We start from the raw sequence: 24,329 nt of genomic DNA on the forward strand, positions 1-24,329 counted from the left end.
TTAGAGGGCGTCTCCTCTGGCATAGCTTCATTAGAGGGACCGATAGGAGTCAGGGGTAGAGAAAGAAGAAGAAGGCAGGTATTGGAGCTGGCATTAGATCCCCTATCTTTGCTGCTCCTTATCCTTCATTCATCCCATCCTACTCCAGGGCCCCTCCGAGACTTTTCTCCTCTCCTCCACCCTATTCGTTTCCTTGGCCCATTCCCTTCTTTTCTGAAGGACCAGGCCCTAGGAGATTAGTAAAAAGGAAATGAAGAAATATTCCTGCTTTTCCCCACCCAGGTTTGTATGGGGCCTAGCAAAGAATAAAAGGAATTCTTCATAGGTGGATAGGTCCGGTGTCACTGACTCATCCCTGCAGGTGAACTGGGATGGCCAAAAATCAGGTCTGCAAAAGCGAGAAATGATCATGCACATCCCCAAATAAAAAATTACCTGGAATTCATTGAGATCTTACTCAGGAAGACCAAATCAGTTATGTCAATTATGATATCAACCAAGAGTTACTTAGGTAGTTGGAGTGGAGTGGGGAGATGTACAGCCCTAGACACAAACTGAAAGGGTGAATGCCTTCAGTGGCATGCAGTTCCATCCCTTCCCTGCAGTCATGGCCCTGGGATATATGAGCATCACTGTGTTCCCAGAAGGCTGGGTCCTGAAGAAGCCACTTGTGCTCTTCAGACAAGGGGTCTGATCAGGGACATCCTTTAGGTGGTTGAATAAAAGAAGGAAGTGTATTTGGTTTAGGGAGGCTAGACAGACTGATCTAGTAGATGTACAGGGGAAGGTGGAATATGTCTTGAAGTCCAGGGGTATAGGGCTAAGGTCTGGAGGTACTCGAAGATGTCAGAGTACCATGAAGTCAGAGGTATCTGGTTGAGAGTGGGGGTACTAGAGCATTGTAGGGGAAATTGGATTGAGAAGGGGTGCTACAAATTATGGGGCTACTCAGGAGTAGAGTCCAGGTTCAAGAATGCTGGACAAGATTTGGGAAGCTGGGGCCTCTTGAAAATGTCTGGTACCTCAACAACCTTTCCCATCATCCTCTGAAACCTCACTTCCTCCTCTTCTAGATGGCTCATTTACTCCTAGATCAGTAAACAATGGTTTAGCTTGCAACCTTCTCAGGTGTTGCCATGCACAAATATCCTAGAGCTCATTTACCCCTCAGTTAACACCTCTGGATGAATTTTTCTATGACTATATCACCAGGACTAACTTAGAACTCCAAACCTCAACACTTAGAACACTTTTGTGCCAGTTTTTGCTTAAGCATGCCAACCACGCAACAAAAATAATTCCCACTGTCAAATTCAATCTCTGTGTTTGGTAAAAGAGGAAGCTGTGGGCTCAACAGCCTCCAGATAGAGGTGCCAGGGGAAAGCAATCAGCAGGAAGAGGGAGAGCACCTGGGAAGGAAATAAAGGACAAGAACTTGGCAGTTCTCAAAGAGAGGAAGGTAGGTGCAGAAAGAAGTTCAAAGAGGTAAGAAAGGACATCCACAGACCCAGGGGAAACTGCTGAGCAGAGGCACACAATGTTTTCCAGCAGATTCAAATAGAATTGAGTAGTACTAGCCTGGCTTTGGGAAACTGTGTTCTAGACCTAGGCTGGGGACCCTGCAGTGACTCTTTACCTGCTAAACCATTTTACCTAGAGCCAGCCTCGAATTTCTATCAGTTTTCTCTTCTTACTTTTAGAAAAACTTGTTGAACTGTAGTGAATTTTTTCTGGTGATACTGAGGTTTGCCATGTGCCCTATATGATTGAGTTGCTGCCCCATCCAGCCCTGGAAGAAAGATACTGAGTAAATGATCCCTCTATTCAACTGGGCCTGTGCTCCTGAGCTGGCTTGTTGGTTGCACCCCCCCGCATAGGATGAGGGGAGAAGCAAGGGAAGAACACACAGCAACCAGCCCACGCCTGCTACCCGTTCCTGCTTTGGGGCCCTTTAGTTCTGTGTTAGAATAGGGAGGAAGCTGTCTTCTAAATGGCCACCATCCTGTTGTCTAGACATAAAGGAAGAGATGTGGTCTCAGGGAAGCTGCAGGGAAAGGCTATATATACTTGGATTTCCTGTCAGAGGTGGGATCTTGTATTTACATAAGTAGTAGGATCCTCCAGCCGAACCCCGTCTAATATAATTTACTAGAGAGCGGAATTCAGCATTAAGTGAATTCATCCTCAACCCCTTCCCAGAGGGTAGTTACTTGGCAACGGGAAAATCAACATGGCTAATGTGGTATTGCAATGTCAGTTTCAGGGTAAAAGCCTTTCAATCTCATATTAATACAAGTTCACCCCATCTCTCCCATATATAAATACCTTAGGACTAACAGCTCATATTTGCAGGACACTGTCCAGAGTCAGGGGGAAGTTTGTAGCCTTATACTGAAGATGTAAACTTACTTAGAATGAAGTCCATGTCCTTGACCTAATTAGTCCAGCATGATAAGCAGCTGAACTAAGTACCCAGGGCAGTCAGAATGACAATAACAATTCAAACAGAATCCAGAACTTCTAGACATTGTTAGGTCACCTGCAGAGTTCTGTCCCAGTGATGGATTTTTGTGCTGGAACTAGCTTGGAAGTCATATGTTTTTTGCATTGTGGCTTAAATAAAATATATCTGAATTATTTTTTAAAATGCTATAGTCTTGCTGTCATAGGTTGGGTACTCCAGGAAATAGAGTCTCTGAGATTTGCATGCTGAAGGTTTATTGGTGAGTGCTCCTGGAACTACAGTTGTGAGGGATAAGGGAAGCAGGATTAAGCAGAGGGAGAAATTGAGGCAAGGGGTCCAGGTCTTCATCCCTACCTCCCCGCCCCATCAACTGGTCATCAGTCAGCTATGAGCCCTCAGCAGCCAACACTCCCAGCAATTCAAGATCAAGGGTCTTGATCCTGAAGTGGAACCTGGGTGGTGGTACTCCATGTTGTCTGCTGCAATTGCCAGCTAGTACTTTAACTTCCCAAGTGTCTCCACGTTTACTATTCCATTTTACCTACCAAGTAGCCTGTGAGAGAGACAGGGCCAGGTTGGGATCATTGTTCCACATTAATACACATGAACGTGCAGGAAAATCTAAGTCCAGAGAATCTAAGTCCCAGAGTCACCCAACACTTGTCTCTGGCTCCCACCCAGAGTGATCTCTACTTAAAAGATTGTGTTCATTTTTTCTTACATCTAGAGTTTATAGAACTGTAAAATATAAGAACCCCAAAAGATAGTGAAGGCCAGGTACCTCATTTTAAAAGTAAGAAAATAGGCTCAGAGATTGGGATGACTTCGCCAAAATCAAGCTACAAGTCTGTGGCAGAGCCCAGCCTTTTGACTAGATTTCCTGCACTCAAGATCCAGTTGTCATGACCTCTGATGTGCTGAGCACAGTGTACCACATAGGAGTTACAGACATGAGCAGGTTATAAAATCCTCTGCCCTAGACGATTTTAGAATCAAGTAGGTTTCTTCAGGCCACTTTAATAGTTTCACTGAGACAAGTAGAGTGAAACTTTCTGTTCTAAGCATTCTCTCTCCTTGCAGAGTCTAAATCCAGAAAAAATAGCATATGGTTCCTTCAGAATGGGTAATCTATGTTCTAAACCGCCATCAACCAGATGCCTGTAGCACTCCATGCAGACATACCCAGACGACTCTTCCATTGACTCTCCCCAACCAAGATTAATTTCCAAACCAGTGTCATGGTAGAGATGACTAAGGTAACTGCATTCTTATTCTCTTGAAACAAGTTTACAGTGTTTGTGAGACATCATTCTGTGTCTTGGACACAAAAATCATTGTTGTGTGGGGCAAAGGGAGTGGATTTGGGTTTACGAAGTCACAGATCTATCCTCGCTCCAAACCTTCCCAGTGCTATTCCCACAGCTAGGTAGGACCAAAATGAGGCAAATCTACCTGGGGCAGGCAGAGGACATTTGCCCTTATATTATTCAGCTCTCGTCACCGGAGTTTTCTTTTCTTTTTTGCTGCGGTACACGGGCCTCTCATTGTTGTGGCCTCTCACATTGCGGAGCACAGGCTCTGTGCAGGCCCAGCAGCCACGGCTCACAGGCCTAGCCACTCCGCGGCATGTGGGATCTTCCCGGACTGGGGCACGAATCCGTGTCCCCTGAATTGGCAGGCGGACTCTCAACCACTGCGCCACCAGGGAAACCCATTGTCACCGGAGTTTTCTAATCAGAATGCGTTGTGCGTCCCATGTTCTCACTCTCCAGACTTAAAACTTCTTTACTGGTGACAGTGATCACTGTTTACAGCTCCTTTTCTCTCCCTTCTATTGGAGTGGTTAGTCCTCGTCACTACTTAATAAACCAGGTGAAACAAGGCAGACCTGACAAAAAGTTCTCTCCACCTCCCAGGTTTCTCAGAGAGCTCCCCACGGGGGTAGAAACTTGCACACATGCCTTACCTACAAAAGGAGGCCCCAGAGCTGCTAGAACACTCTGTTAAGAAATACCCATGGGAACATAGACCTTAAAAGAAATTAGACTGCAGGCTAGAAAATAATTTTAATGCAAAATAGAAAGGACCAATTCACTGTCATTTTCCTTGCTCTGGCCCTATAGACTCCTCCTCCCTGTGACTTTGAGATGGTGGGAGGAGCATGCTGTGCTTCTAGGGTGACAGTCCCTGTGGGAAAGAGTCTCTCATGCTGGCAGCTTGCTCCCAGATCTGGAGGAATGCTAATGTCCTTTAGATCTGGGAGTAGATGTGAAACAATAAAATAACTTATATCTAGTTTATTGCCTCTACCCATCCCATCGCCTTCCTTCTTACAGTCACAGGGAAGCTGCATCATCGTCAGATCCACAGGGACCCAAGGTTGCTTTTAAAGAACCTGCAAAATAAATACATAATGAGGATGGATGAAGTTAACCGGGAGTGGTGGGGTAGGGAAGAGGAGAGAAGAGCCTGGATCTTTGAAAGTATCTCCTTTCTGGTTAAGGAAGTGGAGCCTGAAAGGAGGAGGAGGAGGGAGAAGGGAGGAAGGAACCAGGAAAAATGCACCTTCTCTGCTGAGGGGCATCCTTTGCTGTTATTCATGTTGATGTTCTTCATGGAGATGAGGGTGATGCTGTCTTTCTCTCCATTGGCTGTGGAGCAGCTGGGGAAGGAAGGGAACATGGGCTATAGACAGAAGGAGCCATAGGGCAATGGGGGTCAAGGAACTGGGGGGTTGTGAAACCTTTATTTTGGTGGTGGACTATAATGAAATGAGTGTGTGCTTTGAAGCCCCAAAGACTTGTGTTTAAATCTTAGTTTTGTGGGCTTCCCTGGTGGTGCAGTGGTTGAGAGTCCACCTGCCGATGCAAGGGACACGGGTTCGTGCCCCGGTCCGGGAGGATCCCGCATGCCGTGGAGCGGCTAGGCCCGTGAGCCATGGCCACTGAGCCTGCACGTCCGGAACCTGTGCTCTGCGGCGGGAGAGGCCACAGCGGTGAGAGGCCCGTGTACCGCAAAAAAAAAAAAAAAATCTTAGTTTTGCAAACTACCTACTACTTGTGTGACCTTGACCAAGTTACAACCTCTCCTAAGTCTTAATTTTTTAAATGTGTAAAATGCAGTAATATCTGCCTTGAAGAACTCCTCTAAGAATTTGAGATATTACAAAAATTTCTACCATAGTGCTTGGCACATATAAGGCGTTCAACAAGTGGTTCCTTAAATAAGTACCTTCTTGTTTAAGGAGTATATCAGAATCCGAATTCCTGCACTTTTCACGAAGGGGTTATAGAGACTTAGCCTTGGGGCTGAAGCGTTCCAGTCCATCACCTGCCCGAGCCCTGGTCTCGGTGAGGCTGTCAGGATTCTGTGTGTGGGTGTGGGTGTGTGTGTGTGTGTGTGTGTGAAGGCAGGAAGTGTTGGTCCCTCTTGGAATGGGGGAGTAAGAGGTCAGTAGATGATTCTTCCCTTATACCTCTGACAGTCTTACCTTTCAGAGAGCCCCGAACTCCCAGGTTTCTGGGGATCTGTAAAAATCCAAAGGCACAGATTGGAGGTCACAGGCTGTAACTCAGAAGCCGAAGCTGCCCCTCAAAGCCCACCCAGTGGACCCTCCCATTTCCCCTAGTGGTGCCATTCCTTCCCTCAACTCCAGGTTGGGTGTCAGTTCCAGAATCTAGCTCTGGGTCCCTCATCAAAGAGAGGCAAAGGGGGCCCTGAGGGTCAGGGCATGTACCTTCAGACTCCTTGTTCTTCCGACACTTAAACCTTAGACTGACCACACTGACCAGGACGATCACCACAACCACCAGGATGGCAATGAAGCTGATAACACCTGAATAGGGAAGAGGATGGGGTGAAGGAGAAGCAGAGGACAGGGCAGAAGAGGGCAGCAGGAGTCCAAATTCCCTTCCTAGCTAAGTGCTGTGTAGACAGGCTCTGGGAGGAAAGTTAATTCCCCTTCTCCGTTGAATGAATGAGCTCTCAGCCACCTTTTTCTGGCTCCACAGCCCTGCCCCACCCTCCCTTAAGAACATGGAGCCCATCGGAGTCCAGAAGAGCGGAGGGGAGGGCCAGCGGAGGCTCCTTCCCACCAGCATCTTCCTCATCAGCCAAACCCTCCTAAACCAAATGGACAAGATTTGAACTTGAGTGCTAGAGTCCACGTCAGCTCAGGCGTGAGGTCTCCTGCCACCCCCCACCTTCTCCTCCCTCTCACCGAATGCAGCCACAGTGAGCACCGTCTCTGACGTGGGGCTGGGCAGGATGGTCGAGTCTTCTCTCGTCCTCAAATTCATGGTGGGTAATTTGGACGTAACATTGTGAGAGGTGTCTAAAAGGGAGTAGGGATGGGGGTATCAGCGAAGGGACTGATGCGGTCTATATGAGAAAGCTGGTCCCCTCCCACTTCCCCCATTTAGAGGACTGCAGAGAGAACTCATGCCCTACCAAAAAGACTTCCTCCCACCCTTCAGAACTGGGTGATGTGGGATCACGTGAAGAGCATTGCTGGTTGCTCGTGTTCCTAGTTCCAGAGGACTTCAGAAAATTCAGGATGCTTCTCTCATTATGCTCTTCCCACCACACCCGTGGGGTCCAGAGGAAAGGGATTTATACTGCAGAGATAGGGAGCCAGACCGGGCAAGGGGGAGCCATCTGTGTTTTGCCAAAGGTTGAGGCAGAAGGAAGGAAGGGCATCAGATGTTTGTCCCCAGGCACTGACCTAACAAGCCAGGCTGCCAGTTAATGGGCACAAGTTTCTGGTGCTCTTAAAAAACGGTATGGTCGCCCATCTCTGCCCCGCTTCAACACATTTACTGCAGGCCTGATTGCTATTCCGCTTCCTTATCCTCACCCAACTCCTAAATAAGTCTGGAAGTGTAGAAAAGCCCCAGAGCCGAGGGCTGGGATGAGAGAAAGGGTCAGGGTGCTCTTCACTGTGAGCACAGACAGGACGTACCTCTGCTTGTACTGTCACTGCTCTTGCCGCTGCTTGGGACACCTGTGCCTGCACCATGAAACAGGAGGGCCCAGATGGAGGGTGTCCACCCCCTCCTAGTTTTCTCCCATGCTGCTGGGTGAAGGCCAACCTGCCCTGAGAAGCGTGTAGCCCTTTCCCGCCTTTTCTGCTTCCCTTTCCAACATTTTGGGTTCTCCTACCCTCGGCTTACCCGTTCTATGTCTTTATCAGTCCTGAGTCCAGGCTCCTTTAACCTTCACTGAGACCAGTTCCTGTCTCCACTTCCCCCCAACCCCAAGCCTCTCTACTTCTCTCCCAGAGCAGGGTACCACTGGTGTGGATCCTGGCCTTGAGAACCCTCACTGTGGGGCAGGACCTGGGCTTCCCGAGGCGGGAAGAAGGAACCCAGTCTGACATGACCCAGGGTTTTTCACCCCCAGTCCCAGGTACTCATGGAGTCCTAACGTGTGCTTCTGTGGCTGGGACCAAGTCAGTCCCAGCAAGGACAGGGGTGACTGGCCATGGTGCTTGAACTCAGAGTCATGGGTTTACTGGCTTCCATGGAGACCTGTGAGGGCTTCTCTGGAGCTGCTTCAGATTAGGAAGCATGCGTGGCTTGCTTAGGGCCTCAACCAGCATGTGCGCAGGGAAGCTCTTTAGCCCCAAATCTGCCTTCCGTTCCTCTGGGCTTTTACCTTTGCAGTTCCCTCTCCCTGGGATATGCCCTACCACCCTCCACCCCACAGTCTTCATCTGATTAACTCCTTTTTGGGCCTCAGCTTCAGAGATCACTCACTCTGGGATGTCTGGCCCCCAAGTCTGAAGTGGCTAATGTTGCCCGGGTTCCCATAGCACCTTCGGCTTACGCTCATCATGGCCCTTCTCACCCTGCTTTGTAACTGTCAATATGAGGTCCTATTTGCTTGTCTGGTCCTCCACTTATCTGTATTGTCCTTTAGAGCAGAAACTGTGTCTGCCTCCTCGCTGGACCCTCCCTGGATGGCATCTGTAATCTGAGTGGCAGAGTACCTGGGATGCTGGTGCTGGACAGAGGGCTGGAGTAGTTGGGCTCTGCGGAAGGACCGTCTCCTGCAAGTACAAGTGGAGGGCAGCTGGAGGTGGGGCAGGTTTGGTGACACCACACTCACTAGCCCACCCAAGAACCCTTGGGCTCCAAGCAGATCTAAAGGGCTGGGCAAGGGACAGGGCTTGGCCCCTAGGCAACCACACTCACTCACCTGTCTGGGGGGAAGTTGGCTCTGTGGTTGGACTATGACTGCTGAAGTTTCCTGAAACAGATCATCTGAGACTGAGGGTCCGCTGCCTCCTATTGCTCCATCTGCCTCTCTCCTTTGCTAAGCTGGTGTTTTCTAGTCTTTCTTCCTCCCCCACCCCACACCCCAACCTGTCATCTCTCTCCTCTCTCAAGGCATGTGAAAGATTAGTGCCAAACAGGCACTCTTTCCTGGAGCTCTTTCCACTTTTCCTCAGCTCCCAGCCCAGAATGCTGGAGTAGGCCCTGTGTCTTTGGTCTTACCCTGAGGGCTAGTTGTCGCAGGCTGGGAGTTGTGGCCTGCAAGAGAAAGCAGAACACGTAGACTAGCTTGGTGAGCCTCCCCGGAGAAGAACCCAGGCCTTTTGGCTTCCAGCCTCCCACGCAAGAAGGCAGACACCCTTGGCAGTAGGCTAGAGGATGTGACTCCAGCTCACGGCGCTGGCTTCCTCTGAGACTGTGACTCAATCACACCATCACCACCACCTCATCGTTCATTGTCCTGGAGTCCTTTCCTGTCTCTTCAGTCCCACATGGGTTATATACCAACCTGACACAAGGGCAGGGGAAGGTTATTCCAAAGTAGTGATACGTCCAAGGACAGAGGGCCAGTGACCTGCCACGTCTAGACAAAGACCCAGAACTCCAGCTCTCTAGCTAATGTCCTCACTACACTACCATGGAGCCACCCCTTTTCTGTGAATACTGTCATCCTGGTCTTGCCCCAAGGGAAGGGGATGGAAAGATGTGGTGAATAAGATGAGGTGAGGGATTGGGGCTGGTACCTGGGCTGTCTCTCTGCCCCTCCAGCTGGAGGTAAGGGCCTACACAGGAAGCAAGTTCTGAGGTACATACAGGAGGCAAGGAAATTCTAGAACGAGCCACCAGTTTACTCTAACAGGTAGAGGCTACTTCAGAAATGGTCACTGTTAGCCAAACCCAGGGAAGAGGCAATTATCAGGAGGCCCCAGTCACAAGGCCTCGTTCTCCTTTGTGTGTGTGCATGAGTGTGCCTGCGGACCTCCAGGCAGATGTGCATGTGTGCTGTGTGTCCATATACGTGTCCCCTGTGTGTGTGGGATCTGAAAGGTCAGGTTGTGTTTGCTCATTTTCCACAATGAAATCATTCTTGAAACCTGTGAACAATGTGAAAGGAAAACAACGTGGGGAAGTGGAGCCGCCCAGCTGGGTTCCCATCCTCCACTAGTTGGGCTGGGGGCCCAGGCCCCGGTGAACAGAGGCTGCTGAGGACCAGGGACCTGCCCAGCCTGGGGCAGCCCACTAGTTTATTTTCTTCAGCCACTGCCTTCCTCCATGGTGCTATCACTTGGATAGTGTGGAATTAATTGCTTCCAAGCCCAAGCTTGCCCAAAGCCAGGGCTGTGTTTTTCCAGGTCACCATCTCTCATAGCCCCATTCCCTCCTTGGGCGGGGCCGTCAAGAGGGGAGTTAAAACCTCTAGGTGCCCCAGCGTAGAGAGAACTCTTCCCAGCTGGGGAATCACCCTGGGTGAACATTTTTCAATCTGAGGCATGTCTTAAAAAAAAAAAATCTATCAGTTATTGATCAAGTATATCTAAGGTACCATCTTTGTTCTATAAGGTGATAACTAGTTTTTGGTGGGAAGGCACAGTTCACTGCCTTCCTGCTTTTATCTAGAAGCAAAACTAGTGTCTTAGAAGGAGTTCCAAAGTCACAAGCTCTGAGTCCCAGTGGCCTGCTCTCTCTTTGTCTCCTGTCTCCCCTCCCCCTACCGGAACACTTTGTCAACAGTGGATTCCTCTGTGAGTAGAGGAGGGACTTGGGGAGCATCTGTTTCTATAGGCCGGTCTGCCTCTGACCACTAGGCACAGGGATATCTTACTTTCCCGTCTCCCCTCCCTAATCCCTACCTGCTTCACTCCCTGCCAGCCTCTCTCTTCGCCACCACAACACTGTTTCCCTCAGCAGCGTAGCTTAGTAGTTAAACTCATAGATTTAGGAGTCTGGCGGTCTTGAGTTCAAGCCCTGACTCTGTCGCTTACTGTCTGACCTGGGCCTCAGTTTTCTCTTCTTTAAAATGCAAGTGATTTTAGTGCCCAAAAGTCATTGTGAGGATAAGAAAAGGCACATAAAGCACTTAACACAGGGCCTGACAGTTCATGCTCAAGAAATTCTAAACATTTAAAATTTTGCCCCCTTCTCTCCAATCCTCCAAGTTTCAAGTCTACCCTGAATCTGTGTCTCCACAGTCACGTCTCTTTGTGGGCCTGAATATCCTCAAAAAGATTCCCCAGTCCACCAAGAGAAGGAAACAACGAGGACTGTGAGATCCTGGGATGAGCGGCTAGGATACTCAAGGGTGATTGTAGCTCAGGTAGAATCACTCAGGACATTCCTAACCCTGGGGCTTGGCTGGGACAGGATGGCAGGTAGGGAAGCTGGGACAAGCCTAGGTTTGTGAAAATGTCCCCTTGTGGGTCTCACCTTTTAATCTGCTCCTCTGCCATTTCTGAGGTTTCTACGATAGCCTAGTCCCCCAGCCCCAGATCAGATGTGTGACTCTATCCTCCCGGGAGGGGGTGGGGGAATAGGAATGGGACAATCAGAGTTTTATCCCCAGTCCTTGGGCTTTTAGAAAAATGTCTGACCTCTCCAGGAGACAGAGCGTTGGGGAACTTGGGCCCTCTCACCCACCGCCAAGAAACCGCCATCCTCCCTCCCCATCCAAATACTCTTGAACCCCCTTCTGCCGCTTTGAGCACATGCTCATAAATCCTCCACAGAGGACCTGTGGAGGGTGAGGTGGGGGTGGGGAAGGGATGACCGAAGGGAAGTTTCTGCCCTGTGAGTCAGAATCTCCTGGATTTCTCATGTTTCCCAGAAACCGCTCCCTAATTAGAGGACCCCTTATGAGCTGCTTCACAACTCATCAGCTAGCAGAGCTCTATCTGAGAGGTGTTGTTCCCAAGTCATTTCCTCTGGGGGTCATTTCATCTGGCCTCCTAGATGAAATGTGTACATCTTCTTTGGCAAATGGTTCTTTGTATCTAACCTGAGTCCCTCTTGCTGTGATTTGAGCATAAAGTCAATATTTTGAAATCCCAGGTTGTTACTCCTCATATGAAAGAAGAAAAAAGATCACCTGTAAAGCCAAGGTACAGACAGTTTTGTGCTAGGACACCCTGGAAGGAGCTTTCCAGCCTCAGCCTCACACCAAGACAGTCACCTCGCACATTTCAGGGGGCCAGCCTCTCCGGGGGCCCCAGTTCACCCTGGAAAATGTCCCACAAAAGAGTCTAACCATACCTCTATTTTACCGCTGCCTGGGAATGACCAGCTCCCAAGCCAAGTGGTCCCCTTCACAAAAAGGCTCTGGAATTTCCCTCCGGGTGAGCGAAGCCCTGGATGCAGAGCCTGTGTGGTGTGTGTCCTGAAGGAGAGACAGGCGCCCAGGACTGCCGGCCGCAGGAGAGGAGCTGCTGAAGGACAGTGGCAGGTGCCTCTTACCTTGGAGCAGGAGGAAGCCCAGGATGGCCCAGCACAGCTGCGTTTCTCCGACGCTCCCCATGTCAGCTGGGTCGGCGGCAGGCAGGCAGCCTCTGTGCGGAGGTTCTGTCCATAGTGGAAAAGAGAGAGGGAGTGCTGGGGCGGGATGGGGGTGGGGGCTGACTCTCCAGAGCTTCCTGTCAAAGAATAGAAGGAAACAGATTGGGACTGGCTCCAGGGGCCCTGCTCAGCCCGGCAGCCCAGTTGAGGATGTAAGGCTGAAACAGCCGCTCCTGCGCCCGGGCTCCTCGTGGCCTGGGCTAGGGCCACTGTGGTCTCCTCCAGGACCTGTGCCCAAAAGCCAGCGATGGCAACCTGGCCCCGTGCCCCCTCTCTTCCCCTCCGTGGGGATCCATCGGTCCCTCCGTACACCACCTGGAGGTTTTCTTGGAGTGTAACTCTGTTTCATTGAGCCCTATATCTCGGCCCACCGGCCGCCCACCCTCTGTAGACTGAATCCTCTACATGCCTCTCCCTCCTCAGGGCTCCGGATGCAGATGGGACTCCTTACATCTTTCAGGGAGACCTTACAAACATCATTGTTATTCTGAATAGAAAAACAAGAGGACCACGTTCTAAGCATCCCTCCCTCAGCCCTCCCCTCACGTTGGGGTCAGGTGTTCCCTGTGCTCCAGCAGCACCCTGTCCTTAGCATCCAGCCAGCCAGTTGCACTCACTCTGCAGGTCAAGTCGGCAGCCCAATGACCAGCAGCTTAAGCGAGCTTGGAGGTCTGAGTGGGGTCCCTAAACGTTAGGGTGTGTAGCAGCTGGGCTGAGAGACAAGGAATCAGGAGGCTACATCTTACTTCCTGGGATCAAATCACTGGGTGAGGGGAGTTCCTGGGGGGCCTCCTGGTCTCCAGACTGGAATAGAGGGTGGTGCATGCACAGCAAGGGACAGATTGAGGGATGGCTGGTCCCATGGAGTTAGTTGGGAACCCAAAATTATCCTTTATAAACTGTCTCCGGGGAGAGGAGAGACTGGTGGGCACTTTTTGTGTCTTGGATGCATTAAAGCACACACATTCACAAATGAAGTTATAGACAAGTGCAAAGAGACATACGAGAATTTATATTTGTGAAAGTCAAAGAACCCAAAGAGAAAAGAATGCCTTGCATGGGAATGATAAATATTAAATTCAACAAGATGTTTATCCCTACAGTGAGAAGGAGGGGAGAGGTCAGGGAGCGGGGCTTCTATTTTATTTGTAATGTTTTATTCCTTAAAATGTTTTGAAATCAGTGTGACAGACTATTGAGATGAACAGAACTAGTGGTTGGGCCAGAGAGATTTAGTATATTATAGTCTGCACTTTCCAGTGTGTTTGAGAAATCGCGTTTTTAAAAAACATCAAAGATAATGACTTCAAGAAATCAGTTGGGATAGAGAGCAGGCAAGTCCTGGTGGGGGGCGGGGCGGGATTAAGGCGCTGGCCAAGTGCCTGGGATCTTGTGGAGGAGGTACAGGCAGGCAGACCTAGGCTCCTGAAGCTGGCAGAGGGCATGAAAGGAGGTGCCAAGGAGTAAGATCAAAGCACTGTCAGAGTTGAGGGCTGGGCTCAGGGTAGTCCAGATGTTCGAGGAAGTAAAAGCGCAGGAGAGAGCGTTGAGGCTGCGCGTGCAGAGGGTGTGTGCCCCGTAAGCCCCATAGACGTGGCAGCTCCGGGTAGGGACCGAGCTGGGGAGGCAGGCTCTCCTTTGCCCGGCTGGCCGCCAGTCCCGAGGGAGCCTTGCGCAGCTGGACAATGCATCAGGTAGATTCTCATCTCACCCCCTCCTGCCAGGCTGGTGAGACTCTCCCCAGGGGCCCCAAGCCTTTCACCAGCCTGTGCTTCCCTTTTTCCCCTGTACATCCGGAGCTGCTTCCCCACCGCCTGGCCTGTGGCCTGGGCCCCAGAGAGCTCTGACTTTCAAGCAGGGTGGGGACGTAGGTATTGAGCTTTCCAGATGCCGAGGGACAGGTACTGGGGAGGGATGGGGTGGACAGTGTGACTCAGGAACTAAAGGGAGTGGGTTTGTTCTGGCCAGCCCTTCCTGGACCCCAGGTGCCTACCCATGGGGATGGCCAGGCTGAGGGTTCAGGGTTAGGGGAGGGGCTGCTCCTCAAGGGTCTGCTCCTCAAGGTCCAGCTGGGGAAGAGAAGACTAAGGAGATAGTTTCTTGAGCCTGTGATAACTTCGTCAGCTCTGGGGCTTACAATATGGCGGTTTGCTACCTTGATGGTAATCCCCCCAACCCCCTCTCAATACTTAGCAGGATAGAGACAGACAGAGGTAGGGATAGTGACCCCCAGCTTTTGGTAGAAGACCCTGAAAGAGAACAGAGGTTGGCGTGGGGTCTCCTCAGTCCATCTTGGACAAAGCCAGGAATCCACACTGGGCATTCCCTCCCCTCCAGGCCCCTGAACCTGATTCTGAGCAGGGTGTTTTGGGGTATAGCTCTTGCCTCACTCCAAGCCTCTGGGGTTCATGCCTCCTCTTCCTCTCTCCCTCTCCCCGGGGTACACCCCTCTTCCTACTGTGTATGGGGAGAGTAGTGGGAACGTAAGATGCTGGACAAAATGACTCCTTTTTCCTGGGACTTTAAGGAATAGCTGTTCACTGCCCCCTGGCCAGGACATGGGACAGCAGCCCATAGTGTGCTAAGATTCCTGACCCAGGACATAGGATCTATTTAGGAGTTTTCCTGAGGACCTGGGAAGAGAGCAGTGGGAGGGGACTTGGCAGGGGATTTGGGGGGGGGGAGGCAAACTTTATATGCCAGCCTGTAATAAAGCCCCTCTCTTTGTCCCTTTCCGAATGACCTTGTTGCCTTATCTCTGTTTTTTTTCCCCCTCTGTCTCTGTCTCTCTGCATCTATCTTCACTTCCGTCTCTTTATCTCTCTCTTTTTCTTTCTGTCTCTCTCTTTGTATCTTTCTCATTCTCTCTGTATCCCCCTCTGTCTTTTTCTTTCATTCTCTCTATTGTTATGTGTGTTTATCTCTGTGATTCTGTGTCTCTTCTCTCTCTGTCTTTACTGTCTCTCTGTCTTTCTTTGTCTCTCTCTCTCTCAGTTCCCTTTGGGTGTCTATCTCTTTCTATTTTGGTCTTTTTCTGTGTGTACGTGCCCATGTCACCCTCTCCGTCTCCTGCTTCCCTCCCAGGCTGGCCACCATCCCTGGCTTTCTGCAGCTGTGAATGGCTCAGCGGGGCAGGTGCCCCAGAGGCAGCTTCCGGAGGTGCTGGGCGGGGCCTGGGAACCACCTCAAGGGGTCGGGCTGCCCCTGCTAACTGTCATTGTCACTGCCTTTGTCTTGCTGGCAGTCTGTATCGTGGTGGCAGTCCACTGTGGGCCAAGGCTACACAAGGGCCATGCCACTCTCGCCACAGAGCCACCATCCCCAAAGCCAGAGGATGGCATCTCTCTCACCCACTGGCGAGTGCTGGGCCGTCAGGACAGTCACGAAGATGCCCAGCAGGAACTTCCTGGCTCTGACTCCTGCCCTGTGCCAGATGGGCCCAGGTTCAGCATTGATGAAGTCACATTTCTGTAGGAGGGAGACTTTGGAAAGTTGGCCTGACCTGGCTCAGAACAAGAAACTGGACAGAGAATTAGGGCAAAAGCAAATTGGGGCCTGGGCTTCAGCGCTTCGGAAGGGCACACATGGACTTAGCTGGAGCTGCCCTCTCAGCAGAGTATTTATACAGAAAGCCCTGTTGTGGACCAAAGAAATAAAAGAAGCTTGAATGCTGCTGTGAGCATTCCCAGGGCCCAATTTGTCCTTACAAACTTACCCCCTCCTCTTCAGGGACCACCAGACCACTGAAACTTCTTCTCTGAGTTTCTACTCCCCCCTCAACTCCTCATCTCCTCCCCTTTTGGTGTCAAAGTGAGTCTAGCTTGGAAGATTCCACCACCCACCCCACCCCTGTGCAGGGATGTCAGAGGCTCCTGGTAGAGGACCCGTCCCCACAGCCTGTGAGGGCCAGCCACGGAGAGCCAAGGCAAAGAACCCAGGGGTCTGTCTTCTCTGAGACTTAGGAAAGGAAGGAAAATCTGTTACCCTTTACCTTTGGCTGCCAGGGACCAGGTCTTGCCAACAACTTCCAAGGCCCTTAAAAGCCCCAAGCACCAATCATAGCTCCCCAAATTGTCTTTGAATTGCCCCCACTATCTTGGAGCAAGACTGTATCTTGCCTTCCCAGGATGGGATAGAGGAAACTGGTGGGGGGAGCTCTCAATACCTCCCACTTTCTGTGCGCGTTGGCCTGTTAGAACTAGCCTAGCATTTACCCCAGGACATTTCCCAGATCCAGAATCTTGCAGCTGGTGGGAAAACAGGAAAGGAAAAGGCGCTCCATGGAGTTTGTCTGGGGAGAGGAAGGGGTGGGGATCCCTGCAGGGGGCGGGACATGGAGGCTGGGAAGATGCAGGAGGCCAGGAAGGCAGAACAGAGCCTCCCAGTGGCTCTCTGGAAAGGTATCCCTTTCCCTGACACCTTTGAGCCTCACTTATGTGCAGTCAAGAACATGCAGACAGACATTTATGGAGGAACTTCTGGGTGCTTTACTCTGGGGAACACCTCAGGGCAACAAGTCAACCCTGGGGACTGTCCTCGGTGAGACCCCAGCACAGTCAAGGACTCTGAGAAATAACAGAAGATGAAGAGGAACAGAGACAGGGATTGTAATGTGTGCAGAGAACTGGCTTGCCTCCACTGAGACTGGTAAGAGGCAGCTCTAATGTTAATAGTTGCTCCTTCTTGTGGGCCCACTATGTGCTGGGCTCCAGGCTCATCCATGGACCTACGGATATTATACTGTTTACTCCTCATAACAGCCCTGGGAGGAGGAGCCACTGTTATCTCCATTTACAGCTGGGGATATCAAGTCACCCAGGAGGACACAAGTACTAAGTGGTGGAATCAGGATTTGAACCTGGAGCCATCAGACTCCATAGTCTGAGCACCATGTTGGGGGCCGGATGGGTAGGGAAAGGTTATGTTGGGGATACCCTTAATTCTGGGCTGGTTTTTAGGTGTTGGAATGACTGATGTGAAGCTGGGGAATCCTCAGGGGCAAAATGGGTGGCACAGTGGGGGAGGAGAGGAGACTGTTTCCCCCTTCACTCCCTTGGCTCTCTCTTTACTCTCTGTCATCCTTGGGAGCAGTGCGTTGCTTCTGGCCAATGTGTGTCTGTGTGTGGAGTTTTTTTCCACAGTAATGCTGTACTCAGAAATTTGCGATAAAAACAAAGCATTTGCGATAAAAACAAAGGTGGGAGGGAGGGAATAAGTCTTGGGCGGAATGGATGGAAGTGGCAGAAATGGGCGTCTGGCCTCCCAGATGGGGGCAATTTTGCCTCCACGGTGTCGTTGCAATGGCTCACGTCTAACAGTGATGGCACAAAGTATGGCAGGTGGCCAGCTGTGTTGTCCAAGGTCCCCAGCGTATATCCCATCACCTCACACAAACCCTCTTCCCCCCGTTATCCAGGGGACTCTCATCTGGAGACATTTAGCTCCTGCTTCTTTGAGCAGCCCCTTGCCCAGGACACATGTGTGTAACCGTCATGGCATCTGTGTGCTGCCTCAGGCCCCTCCCTGTCCCCCAAGCCTCCCACTGGAGACAAGGGCACTGAAAGGGCAGGTGGAGCGGGGGTGCTGCCCAGCTCTATACCCTCAGCCCAGCTGGTGGGCTCTGTCTACACTGAAATGATAGCTACCACCCTATGGCCCTGTACTAGGATGAGGAGGGGTATAAGGAAATGTGTCTGTGCAAGCAGATTTGGACATTGCAGATAATAATGGCCAACCACCTGTATCAGTCAATCTGGCCAGAAAAAGATGGCATACTCAAATAATCTGAGGAGTGTTTAAAAAGGGGACTACTTAGGGACTTCCCCGGTTGTTCAGTTGTTAAGACTCCAAGCTTCCACTGCAGGGGATGTGGGTTCAATCCCTGGTCAGGGAACTAAGATCCCAAATGCTGCATGGTGTGGCCAAAAAATTTTTTAAAATAAAAATAAAAAGGGGACTATTTAGAAAGGGCAGGTGTAAGGAAATTACAAGTGAGAGTGAGCGCTCCAGACTGAGCATCAGTGAGGCTCCAATACCACTGCCAGGACTGAAGGGGCATGAGGAGGAGGAAGTTAATGAGACCTGGAGATAGACAGGGTTACTGAAAGGGTCCTTTAGGTCTAGAGAGAGCCCACAGTGACCTTGATACTGCAGGGAGGGACCTGGGGGAATAGATACCCCAAGCTCACCCTTCCCTTCCCCTCCTTCTCCCACTGGGGCTTCCCATTGACTGAATGTGACCAGAAGCCAGAGGGCAAGGGAGCCTATTGAAGCCATCCCAGGACAGAGGAAAGGTAGAGAGTAGGTCTGAGGGTCCAATGGAAGACACCTGGAAGATCCTTTAAGTTTACCTGGCATTTAGAGTTTACAAAAAACCCATACAGCCATAGTCCTCACAAAAACTACCCTGTGAGGTAGGTAGGGCAATGATTATAATCCCATTTCATAGATGAGGACACTGAGGCTCAGAGAGGTGAAACAACTTGCCCAAGGTCATAGGATTCATCTTGAGATGTCAAACTCAGGGACCTTCTCTGAGAGGCCCTCTATGGGAGGAAATGGCTCTGCTAGGCCTCTAGCTGCTGAAGAAAGAAATCCTCCAATCCAGCGTCTTGGGGATGGCCAGGGGCTCAGGGAAGGTGACCCTGGGCCTCAGAAGATATCCGAGCGGAGCGGGAGAGGCTGTTCCATGCCACTGATGAGGAGCTCAGGCTCTTGGGACAGTGTGGAGGAAACGGGCATCACCGAGGTCCCCGTGCTGCCCATGGTAACCTCCCTTTCCTCCTGCCGAAGGTGCTGGAGAATCTCCTGTGACAAGGAGAAGCTGCTTCCCTCTGCCGGTTCTGGAACGAGGGTAGGGGTGGGGAGTGGGGTGAGGGCCTCACACATTCCCACTCTAGCACACCCAGAGGGCTTGCTGGGTGAATCCTCCAACCCTCCCTCTCCCCTACCTCCCTGCACCTCCTCCTCACTCCTAGCCACTGGGGCTAGAGTTTCATGAAATCCTAGAGCTAGCAGTGGTTTTAGAGATAAGAGAATTCCACCCTCTTTCTTTTAGAGATGATACTCAGAGAGGGGCAGATACCTGCCTAAGGTCACAGAGCAAGGGAGTGGCATGGCTGAGGCTGCAGCCCTGGTCTCTTGGCTCCTGGCCTGGGACTATCTGTGTCCCTAGATGAAGTGAGAGGCCCCTAGAGCCCACCTCTTCACACTCCACCTGGGACCCACAGCCAAAGACCTCAGAAAGCAATCAGGTATCCCACGGTGGGGAGATGGGACCTCTCCTCTTCCTTCCAAGGGAGGAAGGGGCAGGGCTTGAATGCCCTGACCACTCGGGAAGACCCGGGCGTGGTGCTGCCATATCTCCTGCTGACCCCCTGGGAGACCCCTGGGGACCCCAGCTTTTCCTGCCCTTAAGCCTATCAACCCCTCACCCTGGTAGACAATGAGGTGGCAGTTGTTCTGAGACTCAGGGACAGCTGCCAGAATGTCTTCAAGTGTCCGGCAGAAGAGTTTGGCCTGCTCAAGCCGGTCCTCCCGGCTAAAGCCAGCTCGGCCATCCTGTGACATGGCAAACAGGGTCTGCAAGGGGGTGGCATATTCCAGGATACAGATGCCTGCCTGGAGGAGGTAAAAGGAAGACAAGACTCAACCAGGGGCCAGGCAGACAGATGCTGGACCCCAGTGCCGCTGCTCAATCTGTAGGGATGGAGTCAGGGGAGATGGCCACCTGATGGGGTCTATACTGTCTGGTTGGCCTTTGCCTCTGACACCCCACTCCTAAATCAGGGCCAGGGCTGCATTAAATTTACCCTTCCCAGATCCTCCTCCTAAGATTCTCAGGGCAAGGCCTACTGAGCTAGGCTGTCAACTGCTCCAGCTGGCAGTCAAGTCTGGGGATGGGGCTCTGGGGTTCAGCCTTGGCTGGGTTCCCCATAGCCCACGTGAAATCCTTCACACATTCTCACGGCCTTCATCTAGGGCAGATTTATGGTCAAGAGCATGGTATACTCAAGGTGAAATTGTCCACTTTCTCCCTGGTTCTCTGAGTCTCGGTTTCCTCTTCTGTAAAGTAGGGGCTATAACAGTCCCTACCCCACAGGGTGGTGGTGAGGATGCAGTGAGGTAGTCAGATGAAGCACCTGGAATAGCACCTGGCATGCAGTAAGTGCTCAATTAATGTTACTTGTCAGTTTCGTCATTCAGAGCTCAATTGGTCCCAGCCCTGGCACCAATTGGAGAAACTGAGGCTCAGAGAAGGGCAGTGAATTTTTATCAGGGCTTGGCCAGGGCCCAGAGTTCTGGGTCTCTAGGCCTGACCCCTCCCCAGCATTCCCACTTCCCTGCACACTCACCGGCTGCCCATTCTCCAGAAGCTCATAGATGCTGTTGGTGTAAACCCGGCCCTTGATGCCAGCACGGTCAGCACTTTGCTGGGGCAGCTTGTGTAGGAATCGAATGTTAGGGTCAGCCATGCTCAGGTCGTCAGGCACCCCACAGTCCAACGGGAAGAGGATGTGCAGCCGGTGGCTTCCTGCGCCCCGTAGCACATTGTTGTGGAACTGATTGTAAATTTGGATCCGGGCCTGGAGCCCTGGGGTGGAGAGGCCCAAGAAGTCATTTCCACCAACTGTGTCTCCCACCCAACTCAGGACAGAGACCCACATCATTGTTCCCCTCAATGTGTGGGTGCAAGAGAACCGAGGGGCCAGTCCACTCATATTGCCTGGGAGGCCAGGAGGGGAAGAGCATGTGAGCATCCTCCCCGCCCCTCCACCTACTCCCACCACCCCTTTCTCTCCCTCACTTGACCTTTGTCCAGATTTCTGTCAGCCCCACTCCTTCCCACCACAGCTTTCACAGCTCTGAGAGGCAGGAAGAGTCCTGGGAGGTGACATGCCAGCAGGCCCACGTGCACTGAGCCAGGCCTCTAGAGGAAGCCCTGGTGTCAAGGGAAGGCAGCCATGAGACAGGGGAGAACCATGGCCTTGACCAGCAAGTCAGAGGAATGAGACACGACCCGTGGGCTCCCAGTGGGGTAGTCAAGGGTCCAGGCTCTGGACAGGCCTGGGTTCAAATCCTGTCTCCTCCTCTAACTAAGCTGCGTGACGGTGGACAGGTCACTGTATCTCTCAGAATAGCTGTGAAAACAGGGGTGATGATTATCCCTTCCTCACAGGGTGTGAATTAAAAGAGAAAGTACGTGTGAAGGGCATACAGCATGCAGCAAGTATTTATTGAAAGAATTCATGGGTGACTTGGGACAAGTCACTTAATGGATCTAAGCTCCAAATTTCTTCCTGTCAACCAGGCATAATAATAACAGCTTCATGCCTACAAGATTGCTTTGGGAATCAAATGGTTTGTTAGACATGAAAATGCTTTGAAAATATAGTGAGTTCTGGAAACACAAGGTTGTGTGTCTTACTGTCTGTCCTGTAGATCTGGAAATGGGGGCAGAGAGGATGGCTCACCTGGCAGGATCAGCCGCAGGTACCCAATATAATATGACCAGGCCAGCCCATGAGCCACATTGAAGTTCCTTTTTTCACAGATTGCAGAGATCTCTGCTGGGGCCAGGCCCTGTGGACAGCAGGGTGGGGCTGGGGGGCCTCCATGAAGAACAACATGAACCCTCCTCCTCCTCCCCCCAAGATTACCCAACCTGCTGCCATTTGGCTCCATTCTCTGCCACTGCTGAACCCAGACCATTATAGGCTCCATCCAAGGACCAGCCTCTAAACTAGTCCCACTCCCAGTACTAAGCTCAGAGCAGGTCACATGTGCCACGCCTCCTCTTGAACAGACCCTTCACCTCTCATTGTATCGTACCTGGAGGCCCAGGAGGATGTTAAGTGCCTGTGAGAGGCCCAGGAGAGCAAGCATCCAAGTGAAGGGCAGGCCAGCCACGTTTGGGAGGGAGAAGTAGAAATAGCAGGACAGCAGCAGCAGGGCCCCACGGTGCATGGGGCAGCCCAGGCAGGCCCGCACAGCCTTCCAGTAGCTGCCTTGGTACCTGCAAGTGACAGCCAAGCTCCAGACCCCAGCCCAGCTCAGCCAGAGAGATTCAAGGAGGGGCAGGGCTGGGGGTCAAGGGACTGAGACATGTTGGGTGCCTAATCGCCATGGGTACTGCAGGGAGTCACCTGGAGTGGACGTGGCACAGCTCCTCGGCCAGATTGCAGACCCCCTTGATCAGCAGTCCCATCTGCTGGGAGGCCAGGTGGAGCACCAGCCACTGGAGAGTGTAGTCTGGCAGCTCCCCCAGCCCCCAGAGGGCCACCAGGCAGGCACTTAGCAGGACCAAGGCTGCTTTTTGGGCCCTGTGACCCCTGGGCCGTGGGATGGATGGATGCAGACTGGAGTGGGGCATCTGTGGATATCAAGAAATCCATGGTTGTGTTCCCCTCACTCTCCTGTTGTTCTGGGCCTGAGGCTCTGGCTGGGCACTTGCCCCAGCTCTATGTTTCCCTGGTGCCCAGCCGTACCCAGAGGCTACTCTTGGAGGCACCTCGAGGGGACAGGCTGGACATACAGCATCCCAGAGCTCCGATCCAAGAGAGATTTGTTGAAAACAGAGCAGGTGGAGAAAGAAATGCATGCGCTCCACATACACACCCCACCCAAGCCCAGTGAGACCACAGGTGTAGCAAAGAAAGAAGACAGCGACTACCCCAGACCTAGACCTAAAGGGTCCCGTGAGGTACCACCCACCTGGGGACCCTTGGGGACCGGGGCTTCCCTCTCCCCACAATCCACCCCAAGAAGGACCTTAGTCAGCAAAGCTGAAAACTACAGTTCAGAGGGTAGGGGGCAGGGCAGCCAGAAGGTTGCCACCCACCTCTGCAGCTTCTGCAGGGGCCTCAGCCTTGGAACTCAGGCTGGGCTTCTCCTGATCTTACCTTCTGCCTCCCAGACGGCAGCTTGTTTCTGGAAGGCAACAAGGAGAGAAGGCCCGGCTCAAGGGCTCCCAGCAACTGAGGACGGCCTCTCAGGGTGCAGCCTGAAAATGAAAGGTTAAAAACAATGGAAGCTTCCTCTACAGCACTCCAGCCCTTGCATCTCACCAAACCGCAGCTGCACTGGGCTGCGCTGGGGAGGTTATTTCCTGCCGCCCAAGGAGGGAGGAAGAGCCTTCCCACCAAGGCCCTGGCGAGCCACGTCCCAGTATCGGGGCGAGGGAGAAAGCTTGAGAAATCCCTCATTCCACTGCCCATCCCCCAGACCAAGGGTGTTCAGAAACTCCCTCAAACTCCCTGCAGTCACAGCCCTGAACGGGCTGCCTCTCAAGCACCCACAATCAAGCCCACTCTACCAACACCCATATGGCACTTCACACACCCAGCCAAGCACATACACTACACCATGCTGCCCTACCTGCTTGTTTTATTCTGATTTCCAGATGCAGATCCTCTTTTTCTGAAGACTGTGACATCAGGCCAGAGGCGGGGAAAATGAAGAGTTATTTCCTGTAACAACAGCCTTCTAGTAAAAAGCTTAGTGGGAGCAGAAGCCCTGCAGAAGAGTGGGGTTTTGGGTCTCCACAGGAAGTGGCGACGCCTGTGACTTCTCAGAGAGAACCTGGTGCTTCCAGCCAAAAAGGCAGTCGTGTGAATAATAATAATAGTAATAATAATAAAGTGCTCACCGTGTTCCAGACATTATGCCAAGCGTTACATAAATTGTTTCACTTAATCCCCTCAGCCACCCTGTCAGGAAGGTATAATACTAACCTCATGGACAATCTGAGGCTCAGTGAGGCGAATTAACTTGCCCCAGTCCCCTGGCTAGTAAAGGAGGGAGTGGGGACGTGAACCAGGTAGGTGGCTCCAAAACCCAGCTGGCTCTGTGCCTTGATTTCCCAGAAAGGGGTGGAAGGTGCCAGGACCAAGTTTCATGATGTGTTTTCCCTTGGTGTGGGGAGTGTCTCTGGCTGCTTCCTGGTAAACTGGTGAGCTGATTGGATTCGAGGAGGGGGCGCCCGGGAGTGGGATTGGGGTGGAAGCCACAGAGCGGCAGCAGTCCATATGTCCCCAGGCCAGAGG

At 51.8% G+C, this 24,329-nt stretch overlaps 3 protein-coding genes across 7 annotated transcripts; 1 reads left to right on the plus strand and 2 right to left on the minus strand.

Moving 5' to 3' along the window:
* Window positions 1–4,516: 4,516 nt before the first annotated feature.
* Window positions 4,517–12,331, minus strand: ECSCR (endothelial cell surface expressed chemotaxis and apoptosis regulator). Of its 4 annotated transcripts, XM_022588935.2 has the most exons (10): window positions 12,187–12,329; window positions 8,962–8,997; window positions 8,663–8,713; window positions 8,454–8,513; window positions 7,425–7,472; window positions 6,684–6,797; window positions 6,201–6,299; window positions 5,955–5,991; window positions 5,030–5,126; window positions 4,517–4,859 (listed from the first exon to the last, which is right to left on the minus strand). In XM_022588935.2, exons 1-10 carry the CDS (start codon window positions 12,245–12,247, stop codon window positions 4,851–4,853), a joined length of 612 nt encoding a protein of 203 aa, XP_022444643.1. In that variant the 5' UTR covers window positions 12,248–12,329; the 3' UTR covers window positions 4,517–4,850. The 4 variants fall into 4 exon arrangements, with proteins under 4 accessions (XP_022444643.1, XP_030618606.1, XP_022444640.1 ...); XM_030762746.2 differs by lacking the exon at window positions 8,663–8,713 and having other exon boundaries at window positions 12,187–12,331; XM_022588932.3 differs by lacking the exon at window positions 7,425–7,472 and having other exon boundaries at window positions 12,187–12,330.
* Window positions 12,332–13,013: 682 nt separating this feature from the next.
* SMIM33 (small integral membrane protein 33) lies at window positions 13,014–16,866 on the plus strand. Of its 2 annotated transcripts, none has more exons than XM_030762748.2 (2): window positions 13,014–13,979; window positions 15,370–16,866. In XM_030762748.2, the coding sequence occupies exons 1-2, from the start codon at window positions 13,971–13,973 to the stop codon at window positions 15,757–15,759; spliced, it is 399 nt and encodes a 132-aa protein (XP_030618608.1). In that variant the 5' UTR covers window positions 13,014–13,970; the 3' UTR covers window positions 15,760–16,866. The 2 variants fall into 2 exon arrangements, with proteins under 2 accessions (XP_030618608.1, XP_030618607.1); XM_030762747.2 differs by having other exon boundaries at window positions 13,021–13,979; window positions 15,280–16,866.
* Window positions 16,867–18,201: 1,335 nt separating this feature from the next.
* On the minus strand, window positions 18,202–24,107 carry STING1 (stimulator of interferon response cGAMP interactor 1). The gene is made up of 9 exons (XM_022588930.2): window positions 24,018–24,107; window positions 23,662–23,753; window positions 23,187–23,287; window positions 22,431–22,657; window positions 22,117–22,300; window positions 21,759–21,867; window positions 20,640–20,878; window positions 19,719–19,905; window positions 18,202–19,127 (listed from the first exon to the last, which is right to left on the minus strand). Exons 2-9 carry the CDS (start codon window positions 23,717–23,719, stop codon window positions 18,937–18,939), a joined length of 1,296 nt encoding a protein of 431 aa, XP_022444638.1. The 5' UTR covers window positions 23,720–23,753; window positions 24,018–24,107; the 3' UTR covers window positions 18,202–18,936.
* Window positions 24,108–24,329: the final 222 nt, after the last annotated feature.

Source organism: Delphinapterus leucas, chromosome 3 (genome assembly GCF_059928025.1).
Source record: "Delphinapterus leucas isolate spDelLeu-1000000601 "Yukka" chromosome 3, BTC_Dleu_Yukka2, whole genome shotgun sequence".
Lineage (NCBI taxonomy): Eukaryota > Metazoa > Chordata > Mammalia > Artiodactyla > Monodontidae > Delphinapterus > Delphinapterus leucas.